Here is a 23,968-nt window from a genome sequence, read left to right on the forward strand (position 1 = left end):
CAGGCTTCAGTTATCATTTGAAAAATTAAGTGGTCTTACTGCTGATGGTGCTCCAGCAATGATTGGATCTCAAAAGGGATGAGTTGCTCTAATCAAAAAAGAAATGAATTGCCTCAACCTTGATGCAAGTAAGTTGACTGTATGTCACTGCATCATTCACCAGGAGAATCTGTGCATGCAGTCCATGCGACTGAGTAATGGAATGTTGACAGTAGTATCGAGCATTAACTTTATTAAAAGTAGAGGGCTAAACAGCAACCAGTTTATGGAGTTATTGAAAGACCTTGAATAGAGTATGCCGATTTAGCTTACAATTGTGAAGTGCGATGGCTCAGCTGGGGGAGTATGCTTATGCAATTTTTTGAACCGAGGAACGAATTGAAACTTTTCATGGAACAAAGGGAAAACCTGTGGCCGAGCTGAGTGACAACAACTGGCTGTATGACTTGGCTTTCATAGTCGACATCACACACTATCTGCCTGAGCTCAATGTCAAATTGCAAGAGTCTAACCAGCTTCTTCCTTTCTTTCAAATGTGAAATAATTTGAAGCCAAACTAAAGCTGTGACAAATCAACTGGAAAAGGGAAACACAGCGCATTTTTCTATCCTTCTGAAACAAAAACCTGCAACAGTGGAGTACGCCAGGGAGTGTGCAATTTACTTCAGAAATTTTGAGAGCAACTTCAAGAGCTAAAAGTGAAGGAACTGGAATCAAACATTTTTGCCATACCCTCAAAACTGAAGCAGTCGATGTACCTGAAGACCTTCAACATGAAGTTATAGAACTAAAAAGCAACACTGAGCTTAGGGCTAAATACAATAACCTGCCTCGGATGGAATTTTACAGACTCCCATGCAGGCGCTGATGAATTTCCAAATTTGAGGAGACACGTGCTGAAAATTGCACTGCTGTTTGGAACTAGATACTGCTGTGAGTTTTAAAACTTTCCCTCACAAAGAACTGTCTACGTGGCAGAATAACAGATGTGAATTTGGAAGACCAGTTGCGAGTAGCAACATTATCAGTACCAGCAGACACATAACAAGGCTCATTAAGGAAAAGCAAACTCAGCCATCGCATTAAAACAGCGGGTGAGTTGAATGTTTATGTATTCTCTCTAAAGAAAAATAAATTAAGTTGGATTTTATGTGCGAGTGGCCCACGACTAATTTTGTCTATGTGTGAGTGACCCTTGATAAGAAAAAGGTTCCCCGCCCCTGCTTTAAATATTTGCCCTTCTCAGCGCTGTGAGCTTCCTGCCAGAGGCTCCGCCCCTCAGCCGGTAAACTCTGCACTCTGCAAGCAGAAGGCCCCATTAGGACTACAGTTCCTGTGACTCACACTACCACAAGTCCAAAGGACAGTCAAGGTAAGTCAGTTTCACTGGGTGGGTTACTGGAGCCATGGAAATCTGCTGTGGGTTTCATTAAATCAGGGAGGCAGCATGTAATTCAAATGAATTGCATGCAAATAAATCTTAAGTGAGCCTTTATTAATGGTAATGAGGCTCCTACAGATGATGGATGAGTTTCTTGTGACGGGCTGCTCCTGCCGACTATTAAATTGCACTCAGTTTTCCTGCTGCTGGGAGTCGGAGGCACAGTATCCCATGCAATTCCCCAATCCTGCCCACCATCTTGCTCACACCAGCCCTGCACTAAATCCCGCCCGGGGTTTTGGGCAAGGGGTAAAGAGCAGATGGGAGGAAGAACTTGTTTTACACAGCAAGTGTAAAACCTGGGACTCACTGCCTGCAAAAGTGCTGGAAGCAGGGACTATTGATAAGTTCAAAAGGAAATTGGAGGGTACTTAAGGGAAACAATCTCACTGGGCTGTAGGGATGGGGCAGGAGAATGCGACTGACTGGACAGCTCTACAGATAGCCAGCATGGACTCAATGGGCTGAATGGACACCTTCAGTGACATAATGACATACTATGAATAAGATAGGATAGTGAAATGAGATTACAAGCAAACCTTCAAAAGGCAATGAACAAATACGTCAAAGGACTAATTTGAAAGGCGCTGGGGAAAAAGCTGGGATTAAATTGGACAGCTCTTTCGAAGAGCCAGCACAAGCATGATGGGCATTGACCTCCTTCCGTGCTGCAGGATTCCATAATGCCCATGGTCTGTCCCTCACGTGGGAAGGCGATGGTGTTGTGATATTGTCGCTGCACTAGTAATCCAAAGACCAAGGGTAATGCTCTGGCAACCCAGGTTCAAATCCTGCCATGGCAGATGGTGGAATTCGAATTTGATAAAAAATCTGGTAAAAGTCCAATGATGACCATGAAACCATTTCGATTGTTGTAAAAACCTATCTGGTTGCCTAAGGAAATCTGTCACCCTTACCTGATCTGGCCTACATGTGACTCCAAAGCTCCTAGCGAGCCACTCAATCGTGTCAAACTACTACAAAGCCTCAAAAAAAGGAATTAAAACAAATGGACTGGCGTTGACATAGGCACTGGAAACGACAACGGCAAACTCAGCCTTGTCAATCCTGCAAAGTCCTCCTTTGGAGCTAATCTGAAGTCTAGTGCCAAAATTGGGAGAGCTGTCTCACAGACTAGTCAAGCAACAGCCTGACATAGCCAGCCTCATGGAATCATATTATACAGATAATGTCCCAGACACCACCATCACCATTGCATAGATGGTGGGACAGTGATATACAATTGGGAGAGAGGTGCCCTGGGAGCCCTCAGCATCGACTCTGGACCTCATGGGCAAGGAAATCTCCTGCTGATTACCACGTACCACCCTCCCTCAGCTGGCAAATCAGTGCTCCATGTTGAACACCACTTGGAGAATGCATTGAGGGTGGCAAGGGTGCAGAATGTACTCTGGGTTTATCACCAAGGGTGGTTCACTACTGACCGTGCTGGCTGAGTCCTAAAGTACATAGCTGCTGGACTGGGCCTGTGGCAGGTGGGGAGGGAACCGACAAGAGGGAAAAATATACCTGACCTCATCCCCACCAACCTGCCTGCCGTAGGAGTGTCCACCGCATAGTCATTGGGGAGATGAGGTCCCGCCTTCACATTGAGCATACCCCCCATCATGTTGTGTGGCACCAGCACTGTGCTAAATGGGATAGATTTCGAACAGATCTAGTAACTCAAGACTGGGCATCCATGAGGTGCTGTGGACCATCAGCAGCAGCAGAATTGTACTTGAACACAATCTGTAACCTCATGGCCTGGCATATCCTCTATTCTACCATTACCATCAAGCTAGGGGATCAATGAAGAGTGCAGGAGGGCATGCCAGGAGCAGCAGCAGGCATACCTAAAAATGAGGTGTCAACCTGGTGAAACTATATCACAGGACTACTTGTGTGCCAAACAGCATAAGCAGTAAGCAAGAGATAGAGCTAAGCAATCCCACAACCAACGGATCAGATCTAAGCTGTGCAGTCCTGCCACACCTAGTCGTGAATGGTGGTGGACAATTAAACAACTCACTGGAGGAGGAGGCTCCACAAATCCTCAACAATGGGAGAGCACAGCACATCAGTGCAAAAGATAAGGATGAAGCATTTGCAACAATATTCAGCCAGAAGTGTCAAGAGGATGATTTATCTTGGCGTCCTCCGGAGGTCTCCAGCATCACAGATGTAAGTCTTCAGCCAAAAACAGAATTACCTGAAAAAACTCAGCAGGTCTGGCAGCATCGGCGGAGAAGAAAAGAGTTGACGTTTCGAGTCCTCATGACCCTTCAACAGAACTGATCTTTCTTTACAAGGAGAGGGAAATATAAGCTGGTTTAAGGTTGGGGGTGGTGGGGGGGAGAGAAGTGGAGGGGGGGGGTGTTAGGATAGAAGCAGATCATCAAAGGATGTCACAGACAAAAGAACAAAAGAACACAGAGGTGTTAAAGTTGGTGATATTATCTAAACAAATGTGCTAATTAAGAATGGATGGTAGGGCACTCAAGGTATAGCTATAGTGGGGGTGGGGGGAGCATAAAAGATTTAAAAATATTTAAAAATAATGGAAATAGGTGGGAAAAGAAAAATCTATATAATTTATTGGAAAAAACAAAAGGAAGGGGTTAGAAACAGAAAGGGGGTGGGGATGGAGGAGGGAGCTCAAGACCTAAAGTTGTTGAATTCAATATTCAGTCCGGAAGGCTGTAAAGTGCCTAGTCGGAAGATGAGGTGTTGTTCCTCCAGTTTGCGTTGGGCTTCACTGGAACAATGCAGCAGGCCAAGGACAGACATGTAGGCAAGAGAGCAGGGTGGAGTGTTAAAATGGCAAGCGACAGGGAGGTTAGGGTCATTCTTGCGGACAGACCGCAGGTGTTCTGCAAAGCGGTCGCCCAGTTTACGTTTGTTCTCTCCAATGTAGAGGAGACCACATTGGGAGCAACGAGTACAGTAGACTAAGTTGGGGGAAATGCAAGTGAAATGCTGCTTCACTTGAAAGGGGTGTTTGGGCCCTTGGATGGTGAGGAGAATGCCGACAGGGGGGGTGAAGGGAAGATGTGTTTGATGGTGTCATCATGCTGGAGTTGGCGGAAATGGCGGAGGATGATCCTTTGAATGCGGAGGCTGGTGGGGTGATAAATGAGGACAAGGGGGACCCTATCATGTTTCTGGGAGGGAGGAGAAGGCGTGAGGGCGGATACGCAGGAGATGGGCCGGACATGGTTGAGGGCCCCATCAACGACCATGGGTGGAAAACCTCGGTTAAGGAAGAAGGAGGACATGTCAGAGGAACTGTTTTTGAAGGTAGCATCATCGGAACAGATGCGACGGAGGCAAAGGAACTGAGAGAATGGGATGGAGTCCTTACAGGAAGTGGGGTGTGAGGAGCTGTAGTCGAGATAGCTGTGGGAGTCGGTAGGCTTGTAATGGATATTGGTGGACAGTCTATCACCAGAAATTGAGACAGAGAGGTCAAGGAAGGGAAGGGAAGTGTCAGAGATGGACCACGTGAAAATGATGGAGGGTGGAGATTGGAAGCAAAATTAATAAATTTTTCCAAGTCCCAATGAGAGCATGAAGCAGCGCCAAAGTAGTCATCGACGTACTGGAGAAAGAGTTATGGAAGGGGGCCGGAGTAGGACTGGAACAAGGAATGTTCCACATACCCCTAAAGAGACAGGCATAGCTGGGGCCCATGCAGGTACCCATAGCCACAACTTTTATTTGGAGGAAGTGAGAGGAGTTGAAGAAGAAATTGTTCAGTGTGAGAACAAGTTCACCCAGACGGAGGAGAGTAGTGCTGGATGGGGATTGTTCGGGCCTCTGTTCGAGGAAGAAGCTAAGGGCCCTCAGACCATCCTGGTGGGGGATGGAGGTGTAGAGGGATTTGACGTCCATGGTGAAGAGGAAGCGGTTGGGGCCAGGGAACTGGAAATTGTTGATGTGACATAAGGTGTCAGAGGAATCATGGATGTAGGTGGGAAGGGACTGGACAAGGGGAGAGGGAAGGGAGTCAAGATAACGAGAAATGAGTTCCGTGGGGCAGGAGTAAGCTGACACGATTAATCTACCAGGACAGTTCTGTTTGTGGATTTTGGGTAGGAGGTAGAAACGGACCGTCCGAGGTTGGGCGACTATCAGGTTGGAAGCTGTGGGAAGAAGATGCCCAGAGGAGATGAGGTCAGTGACAGTCCTGGAAACAATGGCTTGATGTTCAGTGGTGGGGTCATGGTCCAGCGAGAGGTAGGAGGAGTTGACGCTCAGCCTCCGCGAGGTAGAGGTCAGTGCGCCAGACAACAACAGCACCACCCTTGTCAGCGGGTTTGATGACAATGTCAGGGTTGGACCTGAGAGAATGGAGTGCAGTAAGTTCAGAGAGAGACAGATTAGAATGGGTGAGAGGAGCAGAGAAATTGAGACGACTAATGTCGCGCCAACAGTTCTCAATGAAAAGATCAAGAGAAGGTAAGAATCCAGAGGGAGAGGTCCAGGTGGAGGGAGAATATTGGAGGTGGGTAAAAGGATCCATTGAACGGGGAGAGGACTCCTGCCCAAAGAAGTGGGCTCGGAGACGAAGACGGTGGAAGAAGAGTTCAGCATCGTGCCGAGCCCGAAATTCATTGAGATGAGGGCGTAAGGGTATGATACTAAGTCCTTTGCTAAGCACGGAACGTTCAGTGTCGGAGAGAGAAAGGTCAGGGGGTATAGTGAATACACAGCTGGGGCTGGGATTGGAAGAAAGGGTGGGGACGGAGGGACAGGCAGGGGTGGAACGTCCTAGATGGGTGTTGGTGTCGATGAGTTGCTGGAGCTTGCGCTCCTTAGCACTTGAGAGAAAGAGAAAAAGTTTCTTGTTGAGGCGTCGGATGAGACGATGATTTCCAGCATCCGCAGTTTTTTGTTTTTATTTCAGTCTTCAGCCAATTCGATTCACTCCACGTGATATCAAGAAGTGGCTGAAGGCACTGGATACTGCAAAGGCTATGGGCCCTGACAATATTCCGGCAACAGTACTGAAGACTTGTGGTACAGAACTTGCCGCAACCCTAGCCAATCTGTTCCAGTACAGCTACAACACTGGCATCTACCCAGCTAAGTGGAAAATTGCCCAGTTATGTCCTGTGCACAAAAAGCAGGACAAATCCAACCCAGCCAATTACCGCCCCATCAGTCTACTCTCCAACATCAGTAAAGTAATGGAAGGCGTCATCAATAGTGCTATCAATCGGCACTTGCTTAGCAATAACCTGCTCACTGACGCCCAGTTTGGGTTCCGCCAGGGCCACTCAGCTCCTGACCTCATTACAGCCTTGCTTCAAACATGGACAAAACAGCTGAACTCCCGAGGTGAGGTGAGAGTCTCCCCTTGACATCAAGGCCGCATTTGACCGAGTGTGGCATCAAGAAGCCCAAGCAAAACTGGAGTCAATGGGAATCAGGTGGAAAACCCTCCACTTTTGGAGTCATACCTAGCTCAAAAAGAAGATGGCTGTGGTAATTGGAGGTCAGTCATCTCAGCTCCAGGACATCACTGCAGGAGCTCCTCAGGTCGTGTCCTTGGCCCAACAATCTTCAGCTGCTTCATCAATGACCTTCCTTCCATCATAAAGCCAGAATTGGAGATGTTAGCTGAGGATTGCATGATGTTCAGCACCATATGTGACTCCTCAGATAGTGAAGCAGTCCATGTCCAAATGCAGCAGGACCTGAACAATATCCAGGCTTGGGTTGACATGTGGCAAGTAACTTTCATGCCACACAAGTGTCTGGGAATGACCATCTCCAACAAAAGAGAATTTAACCATCTTCCCTTGACATTCAATGACATTACCTTCGCTGAATGCCCCATTATCAACATCCAGGGGTTACCAGTGAACAGAAACTAAACTGGATTAGCCATATAAATACTGTGGCTGCAAGAGCAGGTCAGAGGCTAGGAATCCTGCAGCAAATAACTCATCGCCTGACTCCCTAAAGCCTGTCCACCATCTACAAGGCACCAGTCAGGAGCGTGAAGGAATACTCCCCACTTGCTTGGATGATGCAGCTCCCATAACATTCAAGAAGCTTGACACTTCCAGGACAAAGCAGCCCGCTTGATTGGCACCACATCCACAAACATTCACTCCCTCCGCCACCAACACACAGTAGCAGCAGTGTGTACCATCAAAAGATGCACCGCGGGAATTCATCATGGCTCCTTAGACAGCATCTTCCAAACCCACAACCACTACCATCTAGAAGGACAAAGGCAGCAGACACATGAGAACACCACCACTTGGAAGCTCCCCTCCAAGCCACTCAGCATCCTGGCTTGGAAATATATTGCTATTCCTTCACTGTCACTGGGTCAAAATCCTGGAACTCCCTCCCCAACAGCATTGTGGGTATACATACGCCACCGGGACTGCAGTGGTTCAAGGCGGCAGCTCACCACCTTCTCGAGGGTAACTAGGGATGGGCAATAAACACTGCCCAGCCAGCAAAGCCCACATCCTGTGAATGAATAAAAAAAATGATTCTATTGGTGATTCACTGAGGTCCCAGCTGCCCTGTCCATGTCATTATCAGTTTGCATTTGCAGCAAGTTACAGTGTAAAAAAAAGATTTCAGGATACAGAAAAAAGTATAAGAGGGCCTGTCACAAGATAACTTGTTCCAGCCCAATATAGTTAACTCACTCTCACATTTGTTGCAGGCAATGTCCTGGGATTCCTATCTATTCCCCAAATCAATATGGAGTCATGCACACTACGGTGCAGAAGATTGTACTGCAAACTTTAAATCCCTGGTGCAAAAGCAATTTCTACCCCATAGCTTTAGTTGATGAACTAGGCCTAGAGCAGGCACAATGAGGCAAATGTGCTGTAAATGTAATGACCATATCATAGATTTTATGACTATTATTCGTAACTTGATCATTACTTATCTCACATATCCCACAGACTAATCTGTTCAGTCAGCAAAACTCTAGTGATTTGAATGTTAAGAACCAAATACTTAAAATGCCAGCTCCATAACTTTCTCACTGCTGAAAATTATACTTCAGACACTTTCTGTAAAAAGAAGATCTTCAGACCTATGATTCACAAATGCTAATCCAGGGATATTGAAGCTTCTTCAAATAATGCCTCTCAACAATGAAAGGCTACTTAGCATAATATAATACCATGAGCCCATTTTCACAAGGGTACATGCTGTTAAAGTACACCACGTAAGTGCCAAAAACTTGCTTTACAGTTTGTAAGTTAACTGCCTTATTCCCCTTGCTAACATAATGCAAGCCAGCTTAATCAAACTGATTTTGTTCCAATGTTGCACAACCTTAAATATTAGAATATAAAAGAAAATCTGTCATAACCAAAAGAGCACAACTGCCTTGGGTTAACGATTAAGTTAGTTTCCAGATTTCATTCTCTAATTATGACTGGATAGATAAGAATGTAGTCAGTTAGAAAATCATTTGCAATAACTTTCTGCTCCTGTACCATTCCCTCTGGTGCCTTCCAAAGATCTATCCTTGGCCGCCCCCTATATCTTATTGAAATGCTATCCCTTGGCAACATCATCATCCAAGTACACAGCGTCATTGTTCACAGATACGCTAATGACACCCAGCTCCATCTCATCATTGCCTCTCTTGAACTTTCCACAGTCTCTAAGTAAACGCAGCCCCACCCAACTGGATGATGGTGGAGAGGCATTGAAGGAGAACGGTGTGGCCAGCAGTGTCCAAGGCTACAGACAGGGTGAGAGGGAGGCGGGACAATTTACCTTTGTCACAGTCACACTAGATGTCATAAGGGCCATTTCTATACTTTACAGAAACCTGATTGCAGATAATCAAACACAAAGTCCTGGGAAAGAGTGGCACAAATTTGGGAGGCAAGAGCATGTTCAAGGAGCTTTGCTAGGAATGGTTGGAGTCATGGCCGCAGCTTGCAAGATTTGTTATTATTGTTGCAGTTTTCTTACTTGTCCTTTCTGTCTCTCTTTCTTGGTCCAATCTTTTTTCCCTCTCTTTATTTCTGTTTCTGAACCTAATTTGACTCTAATTCAACTTATTTCCTTCTCTGTTCCTGTTTCTTTCTCTAACCTTAGATCTCAGTTGATAAGGAGAAAGACTGTTGTCCTGTCGGTCACCAAGATCCCAGATCCCACCTTGGCCTCACATTATAAATTCACACTTCAAATAATTTGAGGCCCCATTTAGCTCTCTCGAGGCCCCATTTAACTTTCTTGAGAACTCTACTTGTCACATTCCACTAATCCAAGAACAAACACTTTATCACTGGTCTCTCTTACCAGCTAATCCATGGTAAAAGGTTTTCTCATTTTTGCCAATAATCCCTTGTGTAGAACCTTATCAAGATTCTTCTGGAAGTCCATAATAAACAGCATCTTTTGACATTCCCATATCCTCCTCAAAAGATTCAACTAGGTTAGTCAGGCAAAACCTACCCTTGACAGATACATTCTAGCTCTCTTTGATCAGCTCATAACTGTCACATAAAATGGACCAAAAACTAAACTTAGTAGCAAGCAGCATCTGGAAGATGTCTTCAGAAGGAATGCATTTCAGTAAGTCAATTTCTTTTAAAGAAATAACAAGTCCAATTATATCACAATTCTTTCTCCAGACCAAATCATAATGGAAAATCTACCTTTATAAAATTGCATTTCAGTACAACATGTCATATATGCTGGATTGAAGAAAAGTCATTATCTTCTACAAAGTGCATTTAATCATACTTGCACGTTACAACAATAATTTGCATTTATATCATGGTTTTAATGTAGGAAAATAAGCCAAGCCGTTTCACAAAGAGGCAAATAGAGAAATGTTGACACTGTCGAAGAAGGGTTTTTATTTTATATTCGTTCACAGGATGTGGGCGTTGCTGGCTACACCAACATTTATTACTCTTCCCTAATTGCCCTTATTCAGAGGGCATTTAAGAGTCAACCACATTATTGTGGATCTGGAGTCACATGTAGGCCAGACCAGGCAAGGGCAGCAGATTTCCTTCCCTAAAGGACATTAGTGAACTAGCTGGGATTTTACAACAATCAACAATGGTTTCACGGTCATCATTAGACTTCTTTTTTTACTTGAATTCAAATTCCACCATTTGCCATGGTGGGATTTGAACCCAGGTCCCAAAGCATTATCCCAGGTCTCTAGATTACCAGCCCAGTGACAATACTACTACACCACCATTTAGCTTAAAAGCTTGGTTCAAGAGGTAGGTTAAAATAGATAGTATTAATGGAGGAACAAGAGTTATGAGGAAAGAAAAGTTTATAGAGGGAATTCCTGAGATTAGAGCCTACAGGGCTGAAGATACAGCTGCCAAAAGAAAGGAGGAGGGAGTGGTGGATGCACAAGAGGTCAACAGATTGCTCAGAGGATGGTAGGGCTGGAAGAGGTTACAAAGATAGATCAGGGTGAGACCATGAACAGATTTGAACACAAGTATGAGAGTTTTCAACTGGGAGCACCAGGGAACCAAGAGGAAATGTTCATCGATGAGCACAGTGGATCGGGTGGGTTATACCTGGTTTGAGTTGGAATGCAGGCAGCAAAGTTTTGGATTATCTGAAGTTTATGCTGGGTGGAAGATAGAAGTCTAGCCAACAGAGCATTGGAGCTCTTGAGTCCCGACGTGATGCTGGCATAGATGGGGGTTTCAACAGCAGATAGGCTGAGGCTACGGCAGAGAGGGGTGAGGTCAGAGGTGGAAGTCAGTGTTTGTGGTGATGAAAGCAGATATAGCATGATAAGTTCAGCTTGGGTAACAGGGAACTGAGCTTTCAAAGCATCAGCCTAAACATAAGCCAGTGGCCACAGAGGGAGATGGCACTGGAAACAAGGGCACACAGTCTTTGGCAGGACTCCTGTGATGATTGTTTCAGCTTTCACAATGCTTAACTGGACTAAACTGCTCCTTATAAAAGGCTAAATATTAGCCAAGCAGACCAATGGCACAAAGGCAGTGGCTACTTGATATTACTGGTGGAGAGGTAGAACTGAGTGTTGTCATGTGAAATCCAGCACTGTATCTGAAAAATCCAATAATGCTGCATCCATTTTACAAGGCATAAAATGGACACCAATGTATCCAATATGGCAGGTGGCATGCAGTGCTCAATCTGAACTGGAAATGCATCATTCCTTATATTGGTACAGGAAAACACTGTCTGGCCCTTTACATGTGAAAATAATGGTCCCAACATCTGTTTGATGCCTCCTTTACCATTTGTCCAGAACACCAGCCATTAGGGCCTTTTCAATGCTGTGGCAGAGGCCAAAGCCTGATTGTGGAGAAAGGGAATTTGGGACAGAACGTGTATGGATTTGCGAAGCGGCAACATGTTCAAGAGAAAAAGGGGGTTGGAGGTTGGGTGTGGTTTGAAAGGATGAGAGATTAAGATTGGAGACTTTGAAAGCAGCTTGCTGAAGTGATTTGGAAGGAGTAATTTGACAAGGAAGTATTCAATGAACGGCATGACACTAGATAGTTCTGAGGAGCAAAGGGACCTTGGCGTGTGTGTCCATAGATCTCTGACGGCAGAGGGGCATGTTAGCAGGGTGGTAAAAAAGGCATATGGAACACTTGCCTTTATCAATCGAAGCATAGATTATAAAAGTAGGGAGGTCATGTTGGAGTTGTATAGAACCTTGGTGAAACTACAGCTGGAATACTGTGTGCAGTTCTGATTGCCACATTATAGGAAGGATGTGATTGCACTGGAGGGGGTGCAGAGGAGATTCACCAGGATGTTGCTTGAGATGAAACATTTAAGTTATGAAGAGAGGTTGGATAGACTTGGGTCGTTTTTGTTGGAGCAGAGAAGACTGAGGGGGCGACCTGATCGAGGTGTACAAGATTATGAGGGGTATGGATAGGGAGCAGCTGTTCCCCTTAGTTGAAGGGTCAGTTACAAGGGGGCATAAGTTCAAGGTGAGGGGCAGGAGGTTTGGGGGGATATGAGGAAAAATCTTTTTACCCAGAGGATGGTGACGGTCTGGAATGCACTGCCGGGGATGGTGGTGGAGGCGGGTTGCCTCACATCTTTTAAAAAGTACCTGGAACTTGGCAAGTTCTTGGCACATCATAACATTCACGGCTATGGGCCAAGTGCTGATAAATGGGGTTAGGTAGGTAGGTCAGGTGTTTCTCACGTGTCGGCGTAGACTCGAAGGGCTGAAGGGCCTCCTCTGCACTGTGTGATTATGTGATTCTGTGACAGCGGTTTTGAATTTATGTTTTCCATCAGAGCAAACACAAGTAGGGCAACGTGCACAAACCTGTCACCAGTGATTGGCATCTTCACATCTACCCGGGACGAAAACACAATGAAGGACAATCTCATCTGGGGACTGCAAAATTAAATAAAGAAGACACTGTGAATTAAAACATCCTCTCACATTTCCGGTTGGAAGTCATCCTTCTTCAGTGCCACTTCCCTTTCTCTAAACCCCAGTCTTCATTTCAATAATGAAAGATCTCTCAGCCACTATTACCCCTTACTTCCCCCACGCGGCGATGAAACGAGTCAATGATACTTTTCTCACTGCACCAAAGTTGGCGAAGCATGATGACTGGATTACCTGACGAATCGCTTGACCAGCGCTTCCACAAAACCATATATTTCGCCCCAGTTGTTAGCAACACTTCCCGACCTGTAAAATAAGAGTGTTCGGTCAAGAGTTCCAGCAAATAAAAACGTGTTAAGCTCTGCTCCCATCCTGCTCTTCACCTGTGATTTTAATAACTAATTATAACATTTGAATTTAAAGCACTGTGATCAGTGACAGTGAATATAGCGGTTAGTTTCACATAATCTCCCTTTTTTTCCACCATTTGATCCATCAATATTCACAATTGATTTTAGCGCCAGTTAACTTCTTGACAGCTACAGAAAAAAAGTCTCGACCGATCACCAAGACTGCACTGATTCTTTTTCAGATTTATTTCAGATTTCCAGCATTAGTTCTTACTGATTGATTCTGCACCGATTCTTACCTGTCAAGTACAAGGTAAAGATCAAACGCTCCATGACACGATTTCTCTTCACTTTGCACAGTTCCCGGTCCATTCAAGATCAGAAACAGTGACACAAAGACCAAGGAATTCCGAAGTCCGGGCCAGATACTGTTATAAACAGCAACAGTCCACCACAGCCTCATTATCGTGTAATTAAACAAGTTGCATAGCTCCAGAGGACAGAGCCGGGAACAAGGAACAGAAATCTTCTGCAAACATTAAAACAGCCACCACTGGATTCACAAAATAAAAACGACCTCCCTACAGCAGGCAGATCGAAGAAAAGAAGACGAGTTCCGTAAAAGCGCACATTACAACACTTGCAAGAAGGGGTCGGTCGGCCGCTGCTGCAAAGTCTCTTGCTCAGTTTATGCGATAACTTCCCAGAGGAAGGCGGCGTTTCGCCAGGGGCAGAATTGCACAAACATCAATCGTCCACCCAGCTTCTAAGCATTGGTTTCCACATAAATCAGCGGATTAAACAGAACTTGCACTAAGTTCATACTGCTTGGTGGGGGTGGGAATAACTGCAACTGGGTGTGTCCAATGTACTGTCAGTGAGGCAGCTGGTGCAGTTAGTGAGCATAAAAAGGATATTGCTGCATAAAGACAGCACTGCTGTTTGGAAGCAGTGGCATGATATCACTTCCTGTGCTCGATATAACATTAACACTGATATTAATCATCATACATGTCCTGTTGCACATTTTCTGTGCTGTTGACGTCGGGAAGTTATGACAAAACTAACCTCATTAGGCCTGAAAGATTGAATTGCTACATCGAGATGACCATAATTGTTTTATAATCTTAATTTTCAATTTTACACGAAGATCAGACTCTTTGTTACCAAAACTGGCAGGCATATATATTTTTCATTCTGATTCTACCTTTCTAAATTATTAAATAGAGAAAAAAGACTTGCATTTATATAGCACCTTTCACAAGTGCACAATATCCAGCCCTCTACAGCCAATGAAATACTCCTGAAGCTTAGATGCTGTTGTAGTGTGGGAAACCCAGGAGCCAATCTGTGCACAGCACCACATGGACTGCAAAGGTTCAAGAAGGCAGCTCACCACCATCTTCTCAAGGGCAACTAGATATGGGCAATAAATGCTGGCCCAGCCAGTGAAGGCCACATGCCGTGAAAAAATTAAAAAAAAGCAAGCTCTCGCACACTGATAAAATGTTGATTGCAAAATAAACATTGGCCAGGACACCAGTGGTAACATCTCTGCTGTCATATCTGATCTTGTACATCCACCAGCAGGCAGTACCTTGGTTTAATGTCTCATTTGAAAGATTCAACACTTCCTCAGTATTGTATAAGAATATCAGCCTAGATATTTTTGGTACTGAAATCTCTGGGATGGGACTGGAACTCACTCAAGGGTTTACCAACTGAGTCACAGTTGACATTCATTATAATATTTCATAATGACTTGGATGGGAAAGAACTAAACATTAAGTGAATAGTTGGTGTGAGATTTTCAATCCACAATCCCCATATACTCAGATAAAAATGGCAAGTTGAGTTAATCATATGGATCACAGAGTATAGACATTCTTTAATTACATTCTTTTCCCGTTACTATTGACAATTGGCATTGAGGGAATGAAATGAGTCATACCCCTCAGTAACTGCAATGAGAAGTAAAATAGAAAATGCTGGAAACACTCAGCAGCTCAGGCAGCATCTGTTGCTCTCTCCACAGAAGTGCATGATCTGCTGAGTATTTTGAACATTTTCTGTTTTTATTTCAGATTTCCAGTATCTGCGGTATTTTGCTTTAGTTCAATGAGAAGTGTCATAGTTTATTGGCTGGAATTATCTGGAAAAGCATCAAAAAAAGGTAGGCACAGTTACAAGGATAGCTGATGTAAAGTTTGCCAAAGTAAACTCTTAAAGTAACACAATAGCACATAGACTGGGCAAACCAAATTTGCAGTCATAGTGTAGAGGAAGAGTTCTTGGAATGTATGCAAGGTAGTTTTCTAAATCAGTATTTGAGAAACCAACTTGGGAAAAGGCTGTTTGGGGATCTAGCATTGTGCAATGAGAAAGGCTTAATTAATAACCTTGTAGCTAGCAAAAGGGGTTCTGGGAAAGAGTGACCATAATATGATGGAATTTTACTTTGAGTTTAAAATGGAGTTAGTTCAGTCTGAAACTGGAGTCTTAAATCTAAACAAACCAAACTATGTAGGCATGAGGAGAGATTGGCTAAGGTAGATTGGGAGACTACATTAAAAGATATGATAGTAGACAAGCAACAGCTCACATTTAAAGAATTAATATATAAATAGCAACCACCATACATTTGTTTAAGGCACAAAAAACCCACAGAAAGAGTGGACCAGCCATGGCTAGCAAGAGGAGTTAAATCAAAGAGGAGTATTAAATCAAAGGAAGAGACTTATAATGTTGTCAAAAAAATGCAGTAAGCTTGAGGATCGGGTGGATTTTGGAATTTAGCAAAGGAGGATGAAGAAATTTGCAAGGAAAAGAAAAAGAAAAGTATGAGAGTAGCCTAACAAAATACATAAAAAGATTGTAAACATTTTCATAGGTATGCATTTAGGAAGAGATTAGTAAGAATAAATGTGGATCCCATCAGAGGTGGAGACAGGTGAAATCATCATGGGGAATAAGAAAATGGCAGAGACATTAAACAAATACTTTGTATCTATCTTCACAGTAGAAGACACAAAAAACATTCTAGAAATAACGTGGGACCAGGTCTCCAGTGAAAATGAGGAACTTAAAGAAATTAGTGTAAGTAAAGAATAGTGCTGGAGAAATTAATGGGACTAAGTGGCGACAAATGTTTTGGACCTGGAGACCGGTATCATAGGCTTTTAAAAGAGGTGGCTGCAAAGATAATGGATGCATTGGTTTTGATCTTTCAGAATTCCTTAGGTTTGAGAACAGTTCCTAAGGATTGGAAGGTGGCAAACAATGTTTATTATTTGTTCATGGGATGTGAACATTGCTGGCTAGGGCAGCATTTATTGCCCATAGCTAATTGAGAAGGTAGTGATGAACTGCCTTCTTGAACCCCTGCAGCCCATGTCGTCTAGCTACACCCACAGTGCTGTTAAAGAGGGAGTTCCAGGATATTGACCCAGCGACACTGAAGGAATGGCGACATAGTTCCAAGTCAGGATGGTGAGTGGCCTGGAGGGGAACCTCCAGGTGGCGATGTTCCCATATGTCTGCTGCCCTTGTCCTTCTCGATGGTAGTGGTCATGGGTTTGGAAGTTGCTGTCTAAGGAGGCTTGGTCAGTTCCTGCAGTGCAGGTATACACTGCTGCTACTGTGCGTGGCTGGTGGAGGAAGTGAATGTTTGTGGGTGGGGTGCCAATCAATGGGTTGCTTTGTCCTGGATGGTGTCAAGCTTTTTAAGTGTTGTTGGAGCTGCACTCATCCAGGCAAGTGGAGAGTATTCCATTGTGCCTTGTGGATGGTGGACAGGCTTTGGGAGTCAGGAGGTGAGTAACTCGCCACAGAATTCCAAGCCTTTGATCTGCTCTTGTAGCCATGGTAATTATATGGCTAGTCCAGTTCAGTTTCTGGTCAATGGTAACCCCCAGGATATTGATAGTAGTGGATTCTGCAATGGCATTGCCATTGAATGTCAAGAGCGATGGTTTGATTCTATCTTGTTGAAGATGGTCGTTGCCTGACACTTGTGTGGCATGAATGTTACTTGCCACTTGTCAGCCCAAACTTGGATTTTGCCCAGATCTTGCTGCATTTGGACATAGACTGCTTCAGTATCTGAGGAGTTGTGAATAGTGCTGAATATTGTGCAATCACCAGCGAACATCCCCACTTCTGACTTTATGATGGAAGGACGGTCATTGATGAAGCAGCTGAAGATTTTTCAGCCAAGGACACTACCCTGAGGAACTCCTGCAGTGATGTCCTGGAACTGAGATGATTGACCTCCAACAACCATTATAATCTTGCTTTATGTCAGGTATGAATTCAGCCAGTGGAGAATTTTCCCTGATTCCCATTGACTCCAATTTTGTTAGGCGGTCCTTGATGTCACACTCAGTCAAATGCTGCCTTGATGCCAAGGGCAGTCACTCTTATCTCACCTCTGGAGTTCAGCTGTTTGGTTCATGTTTGAGCCAAGGCTGTAATAAGGTCAGGAGCGGGATGGCCATGGTGGACCCCAAACTGAGCGTCAGTGAGCAGGTAAAAGTAAAAAACTGCAGATGCTGGAAATCCAAGATAAAAACAAAAATAAAAATACCAGGTCTGACAGCATCTGCGGAGAAGAACACGGTTAACGCTTTGAGTCCATATGACTCTTCAACAGAACTAAGGGAAAATAGAAGAGAGGTGTAATATAAGCTGGTTTAAGGAGGGGGGGGGTGTTGGTGGGACAAGTAGAGCTGGATAGAGGGCCAGTGATAGGTGGAGATTGCCAAAAGGTATCATAGACAAAAGGACAAAGAGGTGTTGACGGTGGTGAAATTAACTAAGAAATGTGCTAATAGGTGACATTAAGGGCAGAAAGCAGGACGAGCAAGGTACAGATAGCCCTAGTGGGGGTGGAGTGGGGGGAAGGGATAGAAATAGGCTAAAAGATAGAGATAAAACGATGGTTGGAAATACATTTAAAAATAATGGAAATAGGTGGGAAAAGAAAAATCTGTATAAATTATTGGGAAAAAGGGGGATCGGAAAGGGGGTGGGGATGGAGGAGAGAGTTCATGATCTAAAGTTGTTGAACTCAATATTCAGTCCGGAAGGCTGTAAAGTGCCTAGTCGGAAGATGAGGTGCTGTTCCTCCAGTTTGTGTTGAGCTTCACTGGAACAATGCAGCAAGCCAAAGACAGACATGTGGGCAAGAAAGCAGGGTGGAGTGTTGAAATGGCAAATGACAGGGAGGTCTGGGTAATGCTTGTGGACAGACTGAAGGTGTTCCGCAAAGCGGTCACCCAATCTGCGTTTGGTCTCTCCAATGTAGAGGAAACCGCACTGGGAACAGCGAGTGTAGTCGATTAAATTGAGGAAAGTGCAAGTGAAATGCTGCTTCACTTGAAAGGAGTGTTTGGGCCCTTGGAAGGTGAGGAGAGGGGAAGTAAAGGGGCAGGTGTTGCATCTTCTGCGGTTGCATGGGAAGGTACCGTGAGAGGGAATTGAAGTGTAGGGCGTGATGGAGGAGTGGACCAGGGTGTCCCGGAGGGAACGATCCCTACGGAATGCCGACAGTTGGGGTGAAGGGAAGATGTGTTTGGTGGTGGCATCATACTGAAGTTGGTGGAAATGGCAGAGGATGATCCTATGAATGCGGAGGCTGGTGGGGTGATAAGTGAGGACGAGGGAGACCCTATCATGGTTCTGGGAGGGAGACGAAGGTGTGAGGGCGAATGCGCGGGAGATGGGCCGGACACGGTTGAGGGACCTGTCAACCACCGTGGGTGGAAAACCTCAGTTAAGGAAGAAGGAAGACATGTCAGAGGAACTGTTTTTGAAAGTGGCATCTTCAGAACAGATGCGACAGAGGCTAAGGAACTGAGAGAATGGGATGGAGTCCTTACAGGAAGCGGGGTGTGAGGAGCTGTAGTCGAGGTAGCTGTGGGAGTCAGTAGGCTTGTAATGAATATCGATGGACAGTCTATCACCAGAAATTGAGACAGAGAGGTCAAGGAAGGGAAGGACATCTGCCCTCACACCTTCCTCTCCCTCTCAGAACCATAATAGGGTCCCCCTTGTCCTCAATTATCACCTCACCAGCCTCCGCATTCAAAGGATCATCCTTCGCTATTTCAGCCAACTCCAGCATGATGCCACCACCAAACACATCTTCCCTTCACCCCCCGGCAGCATTCCGCAGGGATTATTCCCTCCGGGACACCCCGGTCCACTCCTCCATCACGCCCTACACCTCAACCCACTTCCACTGCACCTTCCCATGCAACCGCAGAAGATACAACACCTGCCCCTTTGCTTCCCCTCTCCTCATCGCCCAAGGGCCCAAACACTCTTTTCAGGTGAAGCAGCATTTCACTTGCGCTTCCCTCCATTTATTCTACTACATTCGTTGCTCCCAATGCGGTTTCCTCTACATGGGAGAGAACAAACGCAGACTGGGTGACTGCTTTGCAGAACACCTTCAGTCTGTCCACAAGCATTACTCAGACCTCCCTGTCACTTCTCATTTCAACACTCTACCCTGCTCTCATACCCATATGACCGTCCTTGGCCTGCTGCATTGTTCCAGTGAAGCTCGATGCAAACTGGAGGAACAGCACCTCATCTTCCGACTTGGCACTTTACAGCCTTCGGACTGAATATTGAGTTCAACAACTTTAGATCATGAACTCTCTCCTCCATCCTCACCCCCTTTCCGATCCCCTTTTTTCCAATAATTTATATAGATTTTTCTTTTCCCACCTATTTCCATTATTTTTAAATGTATTTCCATCCATTGTTTTATCTCTATCTTTTAGCCTATTTCGATCATTTTCCCCCACCCTACCCCCACTAGGGCTATCTGTACCTTGCTCGTCCTGCTTTCTACCCTTAATGTCATCATTAGCACATTTCTTAGCTAATATCACCACCTTCAACACCGCTTTGTCCTTTTGTCTATGACATCTTTTGGCAATCTCCACCTATCACTCGCCTTCTATCCAGCTCTACTTGTCCCAGCCCTCCTTAAACCAACTTATATTTCACCTCTCTTCTATTTGCCCTTAGTTCTGTTGAAGAGTCATACGGATTCGAAACGTTAACTGTGTTCTTCTCCGCAGATGCTGTCAGACCTGCTGAGTTTTTCCAGGTATTTTTATTTTTGTTTTTGTGTCAGTGAACAAGTTATGGCTAAGCAAGTGCTGCTTGATAGCACTGTTGATGATCCCTTCCATCGCTTCGCTGATGATCAAGAGTACTGATGAGGTGGTAATTGGCCGTGTTGGAATTGTCCTACTTTTTGTGTATAGGATATGCCAGGGCTGGGTCGATGCCAATGTTGTAGCTGTACTGAAACAGCTTGGCTTGGGGCATGGCATGTTTTGGAGCCTGTCTTCAGTGCCATTGCCATTTTATTGTCAGGGCCCATAGCCTTTGCAGTAACCGGTGCTTTCAACCATTTCTTGATATCACATGGAGTGAATTGAATTGGCTGAAGACTGGCATCTGTGATGCTGGGAACCTCCGGAGGAGGCCAAGATGGATCATCCACCAGAACCTTTGGCTGAACTTTCTTGCAAATGATTCAGCCTTATCTTTTGCACTGATGTGCTGGGTTCCCCCATCATTGAGCATGGGGATATTTGTGGAGACTCCTCCCCCAGTGAGTTGTTTAACTGCCCATCACCATTCACAACTGGATGTGTCAGGACTGCAGGATGTGTCAGGACTGATCCGTTGTTTTGCCTTCAGTAAGGCATTTGACAAGGTCCCACATGATGTAAGGGTCAGGAAAGTAAGATCTCATGGGATACAGGAGAAGGTGGCAGGTTGGATCCACAATTGGCTCAGAGACAGGAAACAAAGAGTAATGGTTGATGGATGTTTTTGCGAATGGAAAACAGTTTCCGGTGGTATTTCACAGGGCTCAGTATTGGAGCCCTTGCTGTTTGTTGTACATGTTAATGATTTAGTCTTAAACGTGGGAGGCATGATTGGGAAACTTGCAGATGGCACAAATGTTGACTGTGTAGTTGATAGTGAAGAGGATAGCTGCTGACTCCAGAAAGTGATCAATGGTTTGATTGAGTGGGCAGAGAAGTGGACAAGAAAGCATATGGAATGCTTTCCTTTATTGAGTGAGGCATTGAATAAAAAAAGCAGGGACGTAATGATGGAACTGTATAAAATACTGGTTAGGTCACAGCTGGAATTTTGTGTACGGTTCTTGTCACCACCTTACGGGAAGGACATAATTGCTCTGGAGAGAGTGCAGAGGAGATTTACAAGAATGTAGTCAGAGCCTGAAAATTGCAGCTATGAGGAGAGATTGGATAAGCTAGGGTTGTTTTCCTTAGAACAGAAAAGGCTAAGGGGTGACCTAATTGAAGTGTACAAAATTATGAGAAGCCTAGATAGGGTAGTCAGTAAAGACCTGTTTCCCCTAGCTGAGGGGTTAATTACTGGGGGCATAGATTTAAGTTGATTGGTAGAAGGGTTAGAGGGGACATGAGGAAAACCTTTTTCACCCAGTGGGTGATGGGCATCTGGGATTCACTGCCTAAGTTGGTGGTTGAGGCTGAAACGCTCAACTCATTTAAAAGGTACTTGGATCTGTATCTGAAGTGCTGTAACCTGCTAAGCTATGGACCAGGTGCTGAAAAGTGGGATTAAAATGAGCTATTAGTTTCTTTTTTTTCCTTTTGGCTTCCACAGACACAATGAGCTGAATGGCCTCTTTCTGCATAGTAACTTTTCAATGGCGCTATGGTTCTGTCTATCACTTTGACATGCAAGTAGTCCTGTGTTGTCGCATCCCTAGATTGACAGCTCATTTTTAGGTATGCCTGATGCTGCTCTGGCATGCCCTCCTGCACTATTCATTGAACCAGGGTTGATCCCCTGGCTTGCTGGTAATGGTAGAGTGGGGATATGCAGGCCCATGAGGGTACATATTGTGGTTGAGTACAATTTGGCTGCTGCTGATGGCCCATAGCACCCCATGGTTGCCCAGTCTAGAGTTACTAGACTGTCCCATTTTGCTCAGTGATAATGCCACACAACACGATGGAGGGTATCCTCAATGTGAAGATGGGACCTCGTAGTCACAAGAACTGTGCGGTGGTTACTCCTAGTGATACTGTCATGGACAGATGTATCTGCAGCAGGTAGGTGGATGAGGATGAGGTCACCAGCTCCACTATATAAGAAAGGAGGAAGAGAGTAGAGGGGAAACTATAGACTAATTAACCTAACCTCAGTAGTAGGCAAAATACTAGAATCTATTATTGGAGACATGATAACAGGTTACATGGAAATCATAATATGATTAAGCAGAAGCAACGTGGATTTATTAAAGGGAAATCTTGTTGACATATCTGTGAGAGTTTTTTGAGGATGTAACTAGTAAGGTTGATAAGGGGGAACAATAGGTGTGGTGTATTTGGATTTTCAAAAAACATTCAATAAGGTACCCACAAGTGGTTATTACACAAAATTAGCACTCGTGGAATTGCGAGTAATATTAGCATTGATTGAAGATTCTTTAACAGAAGAAAATGGAGAGGAGGGATAAATGGACATTTTTGGGTTGGCAGGCTGTAACTTCAGGGTATCGCAAGAATCAGTACTTGGCCCTCAGCTATTTACAATTTATACTAACAAGTTATATGAGTAACATGTCCAAGTTTGCTGATGATACAAGGCTAGTTGGGAAAATAAGCAGTGAGGAGGATGAAAAGAAGCTTCAGAGGAGTATAAACAGGTTTGGTGAGTGGGCGAGAACATAGCTGATGGAATGCAATGTGGAAAAGTGTGGAGTTATCCACTTTGGTAGGAAATAATTAAAAAAAACAGTATCTTCTTTGTATGGTGAGAGACTGGGAGACATTTACATTCAGAAGGAAATGAGTGTCCTTATACATGAATCACAGGAACTTAACATGGTAGCACAGCAAGCAGTCAAAGCAGCAAATAGTATAGCATGTGAGCAGTTGTTACAAAGGGATGAATATAAAGAAACCTTACTACAATTATACAGGGCATTGTGAGGCCATACCTGGGCAATACTGTGTGCAATTTTGATCTGCTTATCTAAGGAAAGACATAACTTGGCTGAGGGGGAATGCAACAACAATTCATTGTACTGGCTACTGGTGTGAATTATTCTATGAGAAGAGGTTGAGGAGATTAGGCCTAAATTCTCTGGCGTTTAGAAGAATCAGTGGTGATCTAATTTAAACTATAAGATACTTAAGGGTTTTGTGTTGGAGAGAATATATGGTCAGAAGCTCAGCTCAGAGTTGAATAGGAAACAAATGTTGAAAACAGTCTGGCTCATCATGAGAGGATTGCGGAATCCGTGATAGTAAACAGTGCTAATTGCCAGGGTTGAAGAAAATGACTTTATCTTCCGATTGGTTACCTAGGCAGGACTGGATGTTGGACAAGCAGCCTTTTTTATTTGTTCATGGGATGCAAGCATCACCAGCAAGGCTAGCATTAATTGCCCTCCATAAATGCCCTTGAGAAGGTGGTGGTGAGCTGCTTTCTTGAACTGCTGCAGTCCATGTAGTGTAGGTACATCCACAGCATTTTTAGGAAGGAAGTTCCAGATTTTTGATCTAGCAACCATGAAGGAACAGTGATATAGCTCCAAGTCGATATGGTGTATGACTTAGAGAGGAGCTTCACCTTAAACCTAGCAGGTCTGACAGCATCTGTGGAGTTAACTGTATCCCTCTCCGCAGATGCTGTCAGACCTGCTGAGTTTTTCCAGGTATTTTTGTTTTTGTTCTAGATTTCCAGCATCCACAATATTTTGCTTTC

General features: G+C 44.5%; 1 protein-coding gene and 1 long non-coding RNA gene across 3 annotated transcripts in view; one reads left to right on the forward strand and one right to left on the reverse strand.

Moving 5' to 3' along the window:
- antxr2a (ANTXR cell adhesion molecule 2a) overlaps window positions 1–13,985 on the reverse strand; it is a 311,452-nt gene extending 297,467 nt beyond the window's left edge. For both annotated transcript variants that reach the window (XR_005943132.1, XM_041188750.1), the window contains exons 1-3: window positions 13,468–13,985; window positions 13,053–13,124; window positions 12,750–12,821 (exon numbers count right to left, since the gene is read on the reverse strand). Coding sequence is in view for 1 of the 2 variants with exons in the window: in XM_041188750.1 (XP_041044684.1) it covers window positions 12,750–12,821; window positions 13,053–13,124; window positions 13,468–13,631 (308 nt within the window). In the remaining variant the exon portion in view is untranslated. The remainder of the gene's footprint in view (window positions 1–12,749; window positions 12,822–13,052; window positions 13,125–13,467) is intronic.
- On the forward strand, window positions 1,249–12,873 carry LOC121278389. The gene is made up of 2 exons (XR_005943133.1): window positions 1,249–1,372; window positions 12,719–12,873. It is a non-coding gene; the product is annotated as an uncharacterized LOC121278389 (long non-coding RNA).
- Window positions 13,986–23,968: the final 9,983 nt, after the last annotated feature.

Source organism: Carcharodon carcharias, chromosome 1 (genome assembly GCF_017639515.1).
Source record: "Carcharodon carcharias isolate sCarCar2 chromosome 1, sCarCar2.pri, whole genome shotgun sequence".
Classification (NCBI taxonomy): Eukaryota; Metazoa; Chordata; class Chondrichthyes; order Lamniformes; family Lamnidae; genus Carcharodon; species Carcharodon carcharias.